The 9585-nt window shown below is 55.1% G+C and overlaps 2 protein-coding genes and 1 long non-coding RNA gene across 3 annotated transcripts in view; 1 reads left to right on the top strand and 2 right to left on the bottom strand.

The window, feature by feature from the left end:
* Positions 1 to 1142: 1142 nt before the first annotated feature.
* On the top strand, positions 1143 to 4604 carry ISL2 (ISL LIM homeobox 2). Its single transcript, XM_068203364.1, has 6 exons — positions 1143 to 1347; positions 2331 to 2520; positions 2715 to 2974; positions 3085 to 3368; positions 3468 to 3638; positions 3773 to 4604. Exons 1-6 carry the CDS (start codon positions 1290 to 1292, stop codon positions 3887 to 3889), a joined length of 1080 nt encoding a protein of 359 aa, XP_068059465.1. The 5' UTR covers positions 1143 to 1289; the 3' UTR covers positions 3890 to 4604.
* LOC137481591 (uncharacterized) lies at positions 4254 to 5498 on the bottom strand. The gene is made up of 2 exons (XR_011003565.1): positions 5456 to 5498; positions 4254 to 4419 (listed from the first exon to the last, which is right to left on the bottom strand). It is a non-coding gene; the product is annotated as an uncharacterized lncRNA (long non-coding RNA).
* Positions 5499 to 6041: 543 nt separating this feature from the next.
* Positions 6042 to 9585, bottom strand: part of SCAPER (S-phase cyclin A associated protein in the ER) — a 137874-nt gene continuing 134330 nt past the window's right edge. The window contains exons 31-32 of the mRNA XM_068204430.1: positions 8068 to 8119; positions 6042 to 6477 (exon numbers count right to left, since the gene is read on the bottom strand). Coding sequence (XP_068060531.1) covers positions 6383 to 6477; positions 8068 to 8119 — 147 coding nt within the window. The 3' untranslated portion in view covers positions 6042 to 6382. The remainder of the gene's footprint in view (positions 6478 to 8067; positions 8120 to 9585) is intronic.

The following is a 9585-nucleotide window of genomic DNA, read 5'->3' as shown; positions in this document are numbered from 1 at the left end:
CTGGAAAACTCATCCCGCCTCCCTCCTCTGAGGAAAATGAGCACAGCCTGCCCTTCCTGAGCCAACATCTAAAGTCACCATGTCCTTCCCAAGCCATACAGGTTGGCAAATGCCTGTCAAATTCCATGTGTAAAATTTAAAAGGTGATTGCATGGAGGTGAAGGACAGGACCAAAGCTCCAAGACAGCAGCAATCTCAATTACAGCATGTTGAAGCTTTCCTGGACCTTACGAGGGACTCGTGGTGCTGTACCGCAGAGTCTTTGGGAATTTAACACTGAGTCAAAGGCCATGGAAGCGCTTTCCCGATTTTTCTGCTAATGTACAGGAAGCCCATGGTGACTGGGGGGAAAGAGGGAAGAAAAAAGAAGGCATAAAAAAGCAATAGGAGAGGTTCAGCTGCGGGAACAGCATGGAATCAGGTGCATGAAAATGCGGTAAAATATTATTTTTCTCCGCTAATTTCAACTCGTCACAGGGCTGCTGCCCGGGACGGCCGCCCCGACGACGCGGTCAGTCCTGTTCGGGTCCGTTGGGGTGGCTCTCCCGCACACGGGCCTCAGCAGGGAAGCGCTCCGCGGGTGCGCAGCGTCGAGCCGGGGCCGCCGCGCAGCCCCTTCCCGTCCGCCGCGGAGATGCTCCTCTGCGCGGCGCCGGAACTGTCCCGCCGAGCCCGCCCGCGGGCACCTGCCAGCGGCACGCCGAATCGCGGGGAAAAGAACAACGAAATAAAATGAAAAAGAGACGAGAAAGAGAAGGAAGAGGGAAATAAAAGGAGAAAAAATTAGGCGAACTAAAAGTCAAGAAGAATAACAGGGAAAAACAGAGGAGGAAAAAAAGCTACAATCCATCTCCTTCTCCTCGGACTGCCGATGCCGCCGCTCCCTGCGCGCACGGCGCCGAGGCGCACCACGGCGGGCGGGGCAGAGGGTCCCGCGGCCCCGGGGCGCAGGGCGCGGAGGAGCTTCTCCCGCGGGGCACGGGTCCGCGCGCCCCGTCAGTGCCGGCGTCGTGCGGCTCCGGGCCGGATCCCGCGGGGCGTGCGCCCCGCTCCGCGCCCGCCGCGCGCCCATTGTTCGGCACCGCCAATCCGCGGGCTCTCCCCGCGGCCGCCAATCGCCTCCGGGGGCCGCGCGGTGAGGTCAGCGCCTCTGCGCGCTGACATCACGGCGCGGCCCGGCGGGGCGGGCCCGGGGGGGCGGGCGCGGCCCCCGCCCCGCTCCGCGCGGGTAGTGGTGGAGCGGCGGCTCCGCATCCCGCATCGCTGCCGGTGCGCAGGGGGCCGCCCGCATGGTGGACATCCTCCTCCCGCGGCCGCTCCCGGGCGCCATGGGGGAGCCCTCCAAGAGTAAGTGCGCGCAGCGCAGCGAAACGCGGGGCCAGGGCGGGCGGGCGCGGGACCCTGCGGGGCGAGCTCCGCGCCGCCGCTGCCGTCGGGGGGACCGGCGGACCGCGGGCGCGCTGACAGCGCCGGGAAGGGCTGCGGCCCCACGGCGGGCGTGGGCAGCCGCGGGCTCGGCCCGTGGCAACTCCGGTGCCGCTATTCCCGTTCGTGCCCGGCGCTTCCCGGCCCCGCTGTCCTTTCTGCTGTCCGCGCCGCTGAGCTCATTTCTTTCGGCCGTTTCTATTTCTTTCTCTGCTGCCCTCTGCTCTTCCTTCCTTTCTCTATTTCTTTCTTTGCCCGTATTACCGTTTCTCTTTCTTTATCTCTTTCGTGTTTAAGTTTGTCTTTTCCTTTTTGATTTCTCTTTCCGTTTTCTTTAAATTTTATTTTCTTTCTGCTCTTGTTTAGTTTTATTTCTCTTTCTGTCTCTTTAATTCCGCATCTCTTACTCTTTTCATTTGTCCATATTCCCATTTTAACTGTCTCTGGGTTTTTGATGCTTTCTTATCTCTTTCCATCATTCGGTCTTAATTTATTTTTCCTTCTTTCTTTCCTTCATTTTTTCTTTGTTTCTTTCCTTATTTCTTTTAAGTTTTCCTCAGCCATTGTTTTATTGGCTTTGAGTCTCTGCTTTTATTTTCCTTTTCCAAAATTCTACTTTTACATCCCTGTCTTTCTGCATTTATTGCCTTGATCAAGCTTCTGTATTTTTTTCTTTTTTTTTTTTTTTTTTCTGGCCGTATTCATTTGTCTCCTTTCATGTTTCCATCCTTTTTGTCTGCGTGTCTGACTTTATTTCTCATTCTTCCTATTTTTGGAAAAATCCAAACCAAATCAAAATAAGAAAAAAGAATGAAGTGTAAAAAAGAAAAAGTGCTTTTCCCTAATTTCTGGCCTCTGCTCTGGCACACTGCTGGCTCTGACTGTACCCCGCTCGCTCCCGGCAGGGCGGCCGGGGCTGGCCCTGTGCGCAGGCTGCGGGGGCCGTATCCAGGACCCCTTCCTGCTGCGAGTGTCGCCGGACCTGGAGTGGCACGTCGCCTGCCTCAAGTGCGCCGAGTGCGGGCAGCCCCTGGATGAGACCTGCACATGCTTCCTGCGAGACGGCAAGGCCTACTGCAAACGAGATTACAGCAGGTGACCCCGAATGCGCCGGCGCTCGTTAGAAAAAATTAATTACCCAGGCCCGAAAAAGCACAAAAGCCCCTTAAGCTCCCCTAATTTCCCCCAACGAAAACCCGACTCTCGGCCGCTGCCCGGCCCCGCGGCACCGCCTGGAGCCTCCGCGACGGCGCGGCCGCGGGTCCTGACGGCGCGTCGCGTTCCCGCAGGCTCTTCGGCATCAAGTGCGCCCAGTGCCGGGCGGCGTTCAGCAGCAGCGACCTGGTGATGCGCGCCCGCGACCACGTCTACCACCTGGAGTGCTTCCGCTGCGCCGCCTGCGGCCGCCAGCTCCTGCCCGGCGACCAGTTCTGCCTGCGGGAGCGCGACCTGCTCTGCCGCGCCGACCACGGGTCGCCCCCCGACGGCGCCGCCGCCCGCGGACCGCGCAGCCCCGCGCTGCCGCCGGCCGCCGCCGCGCACCTCGCAGGTACCGGCTCCCCGGCGGGGCGGGCGGCGGGGCGGGGAGGGTGTCGGGAGGGCTGCGGCGGGCGAGCGGGCGGCGGCGCTGACGGTGCGCGCCCTCCCCGCCCGTCGCAGAGCCGGTGCCCGGGAGGCCGCCCGCCCCGCGGCCGCCGGCGCACAAGGCGGCGGAGAAGACCACTCGCGTGCGGACGGTGCTGAACGAGAAGCAGCTGCACACGCTGCGGACCTGCTACGCCGCCAACCCGCGCCCCGACGCCCTGATGAAGGAGCAGCTCGTGGAAATGACGGGGCTCAGTCCCCGCGTCATCCGCGTCTGGTTCCAGAACAAGCGCTGCAAGGACAAGAAGAAGTCCATTCTCATGAAGCAGCTCCAGCAGCAGCAGCACAGCGACAAGACGGTGAGCGGCCGCCCTCCCCGGCGGGGAGGGAGATGCGGGTGGGGGGCTCGGGCCCGCGGGCTCGGGCGGCAGTTGCCCTGAATCCCCGTATGCCCGCAGAGCCTGCAGGGCCTCACCGGGACGCCGCTGGTGGCCGGCAGCCCCATCCGCCACGAGAGCGCCGTGCAGGGCAGCGCCGTGGAGGTCCAGACGTACCAGCCGCCCTGGAAGGCGCTCAGCGAGTTCGCCCTGCAGAGCGACCTGGAGCAGCCCGCCGCCTTCCAGCAGCTGGTGAGCCGCGCCGGGTCATCCGTCGGGCCGCACGGGAAGGGCAGATGCCGGCCCGCTGGGCCCGGGTGCTGAGGGAGGGAGGGGGACGGGGCAGGGGGCGACCGCGCCAGACCCTCACCGCCGCTGCTCCCCAGGTCTCCTTCTCCGAGTCCGGCTCCTTGGGCACCTCCTCCGGCAGCGACGTGACCTCGCTGTCCTCCCAGCTCCCCGACACCCCCAACAGCATGGTACCCAGCCCGGCCGAGACGTGAAGCGGCCCGTCCGCCCCGCCGCGGGACCTCCGCATGCCTGCGCTCCCTGCATGAGACACCCGGCCCCGGGCCGCTCCCAGAGCGCCGGACAAACGCCTTTGTTTTTTAATTATTCTTATTTAAAAACCAACAAAAATTATATTACTGTCGGCCAAAAAAGCACCGGGATCCTCGCTGCCTTCACCAGACCGGAGAGAGAGCCCCCGCCCTGGTTTTTTCGTGTTTTTTTTTTTTTTTTCCCCGCGGATTTCGATGTTTCTTTTCCCCAAAGAAACTCGGATTTCCCCGCCAAAGCCCGGCACAGTGACAGGCTCCATCGCCGACCGCTTGCGCTGGGGACGGTTTTTCTTTCCTTTTTGAAAAGGAAAAATAAATAATAACAAAAAAAAAAAAATCTACAAAATGGGGAGAGACTCCTCCGGCGTGCGGCCGCGGAGCTGGCCTGGACCTTCCTCCGCAGAGCCGTGCCGTCCAGCCTCATCTCACACCGATGCCTCTCCCGGGCCACGATGCCCGGCCCCGCACGATCGCTGGAAAAACGGGACACGGAAACGAGACTTTTTAACGGGAAAACCAGTACTAATAATGTTAAGTTATCAATGGACGAAGGACGGATTGTTTGCGCCTTTAACGATCAAAAGTAAGTTATTGTTATTTATTGTCAGAGTCGGCGGTTGAATAGTGGGATTAAATATTTTGGACTTAATAAAAAAAAAAAAAAAGAAAACAAAAATGGATTTAAACGAAAAAAACAAAAACGAACTAAAAAAAGTCGTGGAAGGGCGGCGAAGGGGCACCCCAGGCGCGGAGCTCGCGGCCATAGGGATCGGAACGGAGCGGGTCAGGAGGGGCACAGCCCTGGCTTCTCCCGCACGGCCTCACCGCACCGCGCTAATCGGCTTTCAGAACAGGGGCCACTTATTTATAGCCGGGGAGGCGGAGAGCAGGTTTCCCTTTCGGAGTAGCCCCCAGGCTCGCCCGGCCGTGCCCGCACCTGCCGCGGTGCGGGGCCACCTCGCCTCCTCCGTGGGGGTGGCGGCGGCTCCCCCGCGGCGGCGAGGCGAGCCCTACCTTCCTGCGTATCCATCCCCCCGTCCAGACCCAGGCGGAAACTCCTTATCTGCCTCTGGCATCACCTGGGAGCGCGGCAGCGCCGCTCCAGCGCCCGCGCCCTCCCCCTCAGCCGCGCAGGACTGCTCAGGACCAGCTCCCCGCGGGATCGCAGGCCCGGCCTGCGAGCCGCTCAAGCCACGGCGAGCCGCCCCCTGAGCCCAGCCCCGGGCAGCGGGGGGAGAGCCGGGCCCTGCCGGAGCCCTCCGGGCTGCAGGGGATGGGCAGCGCGGCGCCGCGGTGGCTCCATCGCCCCGAGAGGCTGCGGAGCGGGTGTGCAGGGACGGGGCTCCCAGGGCAAGCCGCCGTCGGGGCGCACGGAGCGGCCCGGGCCGCGGGGCCGCCTCAGCCCGGGGCTGCTCTGCACCGCCGGGACGGGCAATCTCCCGGCTGGGGACAGGTGGGCATGGGGATCCTGCCGCCCTCCCGGCCCGGCCGCGGGGCCCCCGCCGTTACCTGGCTCCGTCCGGGTCGGGCTGGAGCTCCGCGCGTTCTCCCGGGGCTGGGCCGGAGCGAGGCGCGTGGCTCGCCTCAGGCTCGCCTCAGGCCCGCCCGGGCCGCGCCGCTGTGGGCGGCACTGGGGCCGCGGCCCGGGGCCGCCGAGAAGGGACTGCTCTGCTGCCGGCGGCGATCGCGGCGCTGGTCCCTTACTCCGGCACCGGTCGCGGTCCCCGTCCTGCCCGGGTCGTGCTCCCGGTGCCCGCGGGCCGGGATCGGCGGCGGCCCCGCCGCAGCGCAGGGCCGGGGCGCCGCGCCCCCTGAGCGCCGCCGCGCACGGAGCGCCGCGCGGCCGCAGCAGCACCGCTCCAGTCGAAGCGACACGTTAAAAATGCATGAGGTCTAAAAACTCTGCCCTAGGTGACGTATCCTCCATCACCCCAAAAACTATAAGCAAACTTTCCCCAGCGCATGAATTACTTTGATTTGATTCCGATTGACTCTTGATTACCGAAAAAGATACCTTACGAGTGGTTTTTTGTCTCTCTTTTTGAACCGTGTTGCTTATAGTAATTCAAACATACTGATGATTTTAACACAGGAATCACACAAGACAGAATAAGTTATTTTATTACAAGATATATAGAACATATTTTCTCTATTTGCAACCTTATTTCAGCAGTTCTGCAGTGCAAGTCCCACCACAGGGCAGAAAACACCAAAATCATGACATTGGATAACAGAACGAAATAAACTCAAATTATCAAAATTACAAAACAGAACTTGGAAGTATCTACAGTACTTATATAAATAGTGCAAATTATATATCTATAGGATAAGTATTTAGAGTATCAAAAACATTTTGGAACAGCGTTTTAAAAGAAGGTAGTCAGCAGGAACTGGTCAGTGTGACGATGTTAGGGATTTAACAGCTAAATACAACTCTTATTTTTTCAAGAAGAACTGTCGAGCTTCTTCCCAGGACTGCCGGGGGAATCTGTTGGAGAGCTCAAGATAATCTTGAGAAGTGAAAAATTTTTCTGTTGAAGACAGAACATAAAATTACCAAGTTATTCCCTCTTAAGATAAGATGGCAGTAAAACAAGAATAATGAATGTGCAGCCAATTTGAGATACTTTAAGTAATTTACTCCCCTCCCCCTATCCAAATCTCCTCAGACCATGGGGTGACACTTCTTTGGAGCTCCTGGCATCCACGCTTGGCTTTAAGAACGGGGGCAGAGGCTCTGATGAGCAAAGGCTTCCATTCGTTAGCTGCTCAGGCTCTCTGCCCTGTGCAGAGGAACATTTTACATCTTTTCACACTTTTGTTCTTGGACACGCTGGTGGACCAGCTCAGCCCCGTTATACTCTGGGCAGCCTCAGGGGCATTTTGTGCTCAGCAGTTTCTTTTTTTTACCACAAAGGGCTGCAGAAGAGTTGTGCTCCCGACTACCCAGAGCTCAGAGCACGAGCACAAATGCAGCTTTCACTCCTGAGAGCGTGCACTGACGTGGACAGGACTTCACTGTGCCAGGTTTGAGGGTCTGACCCTCCATGCAGCACTCAGCTATGAAGTCTGTGCTTCCAGGTTTTATTCCTGTCAGTGTTATTAATTCCCATTTTTTTGGGGGATACCATCCTTCACAATCAAGTGATACAAGAGATAAAAATAATCCTGCCTACACTATTATTAACTTTTTTGCAACTGGGGAATGTTTAGGGATCACACTCACATGTTAGCACATTGTTGTTTAAAAGTTCCTCCAGTTTGAATAGTGAAAATAAAAAGCAAGTTTTCCACTTGGATTTTAGATGTTTCTTGAGAAGAATCTCATGGAAATACAATCCTGGAAAGTTGGTGCTGCAGACACTGCACGAGTCTGCTTCAGACTGAGATGTCTGATGTTGACAGTAAAAATGTCCATAAAGTTACTCTCGTTTTGTAATTTATTTTCAAACAAAAACTTGATGCTTCTGACCTAGAACCACTCACCTCCTGGCAAATGCTGAGGAAATGGTGGTGGATTTCTACTTATGAGGGAGAAATGACTGTCTGAGTGTCGCATTTTATGCACAATTCTCAAGACCAGATGCCCATCAACACTTGAATTTCAGAAGTGTTTAGCAAGTAACAGCCATCTCAGCTGAGAATCTTTCAAATGTTTAGCCTAAAAAGGTTGACTGCATTTAAAATAATATTTATAATAACTGAGGGGAAAAAAAATCACGACTCTTCTGCAAGCGGACAAACTTTAAAGGACAATTACAGGACAGTATTTTAGAGATTTTTGGCTCCCTGAGTGTATTGGCATAGCTGCGTAGCTTCTGCAACCTAAAACTTTTGAAGGCAGCCTTTGTGTCAGCTAATTAAATATGTGCAGGTACAGTATCACATTTTAGGACACGATACCACATAGCATTGAATAAAGATTAACAGTCTGAGTCCCTGATGGACGAGCAGCAGACTGGAAGACACGTAGGTGGAGGTCAGATGTAAGCCAGGGAGCCCACACCAAACTGTAAATTTACTGTCTTCCTTTTCAGCCATGCCGATTCAAAGAACTTAAATCACAGTATCTACACATTTTGTTACCCAGTTGTTACTCTGTTACACTGCAGGGAACATACCCCTCTGCTGAGACAACTGATTCTCCACTTGGCCTGAGCTCTGTGCAAAATCCTATGGGGGAAAACAGACAAAAAAAAAAGACATCAGGTTTTCAGATCTTACATCTGAGGAATTAAAACAACATTTTAAAGTCTTCACAGTCATTCAAAAATACTAATACTTCATGTAATCTGTAAATTAATGAACTCTGGCTTGTTTGCTACATATCATAACACAATACTGATGGCACTTATAGTCTGTAATTTACAGTGGATTTTTATACATTTATTTATATCCGCTTTCAAAAAATATATTTTTAGTTAATGTCTTCTTATTATTGTGATTTTTATTGACCATAGCCATGTTTCTGTAAAACAAACGGTGTTTCAGATTTTTGCCCCCAACTCCAAATACACTCTTACAAAATTCATGACTGATCCCAATTTCAATGGCTGTGCTTCCCAGCAACCTGGGAGCCTGAGGCGCTGCTCTTCTGGGAGAAGGTGGAGTTGCTGCCCAGCGCTGCTGGCCCTGGCAGCCAGCTGTGCCCCAGCTGTGCCCCAGCTGTGCCCCCAGCGCGGAGCACTGCTGCTGTCGGCGTGGGGATGCAGCACGGACACCGACCTCGCCGGAACCAGCCAGCTCCCCGCTACAGATCCTGTCCTTTGCTGGAGTCTCCACCCAGCAGAATACTGAAGAAGGGATTGCACGAGAAAAGATACAACACGGCAAATCATGGATACTCCTGAATGTTTCTACTTATTCCTGCACATCTCCAAACAGAAGTAACAAAAATAAACAGGCTGATGCAAACTTCAGCTGATGGAAATAAATCTATCGGTAGGGAGAGCGCTGTAAAAGGCAGAAATGCTCTTCCCTTGATTTTGGCTGCACATTTAACACACTGTATTTAAGTGTTATATTCGTACATACCACTAAACTTTTACGTAAACGGGACTTCTTTTGGCGTTCCCTGGCAAAGGAAGAATCTCATTTTCTAGTCACAGGGCAACATTTTACAGTCTTTCCCAAACCTTCTACCGAAGCAAATGAGAGATTTGCTTGACAAACAGCAGCGAGCTGAAATAGAAGTAGAGTGGCAAGTCCCTTCTGTGTGTGCGGGACCTCAGCATTCCTCGGATCCTGCCAGCACTGCGCTCCGTGTGTGCGTGCGCAACATTCGGGATTAGGCTAGGACATGGGCAAAATACTGAAGGACCACTGAAGTCAGCAGTGACAGGACACTTCACAGCACACACAGCTCTTCCATATTTTAACAGAACACCTTTCTCTAAAAGCCTGCAGGCAAAGCACACGGACTTGCCATATGGGACATAACTAACTGGAAATCAAATTAGTAACACTGACCCTTATAAATATGCTTCACTGTAGCTACTGGGGATTTTAGTGCCACTCCATCTCTTGTAGAACAGAAATCAAGGTAAACAACCTTAATTATTCATGTAGGGAACATTCTCCTCCACTCTCCTGTTTTTTAGCTGAAAAAACCCAAACTAAACTTGCAGCACTTACTAATA

Source organism: Anomalospiza imberbis, chromosome 13 (assembly GCF_031753505.1).
Source record: "Anomalospiza imberbis isolate Cuckoo-Finch-1a 21T00152 chromosome 13, ASM3175350v1, whole genome shotgun sequence".
Classification (NCBI taxonomy): domain Eukaryota; kingdom Metazoa; phylum Chordata; class Aves; order Passeriformes; family Viduidae; genus Anomalospiza; species Anomalospiza imberbis.
Note: the sequence above shows the minus strand (reverse complement) of the source record. Positions and strands in the feature narration are given on the sequence as shown.

Coding starts and splice junctions, on each gene's coding strand:
- ISL2 (XM_068203364.1), top strand. CDS start 1,290: ATGGTGGACATCCTCCTCCCGCGGCCGCTCCCGGGCGCCATGGGGGAG. Junction 1,348..2,330: donor CATGGGGGAGCCCTCCAAGA/GTAAGTGCGCGC, acceptor CGCTCCCGGCAG/GGCGGCCGGGGCTGGCCCTG. Junction 3,639..3,772: donor CCGCCGCCTTCCAGCAGCTG/GTGAGCCGCGCC, acceptor GCTGCTCCCCAG/GTCTCCTTCTCCGAGTCCGG.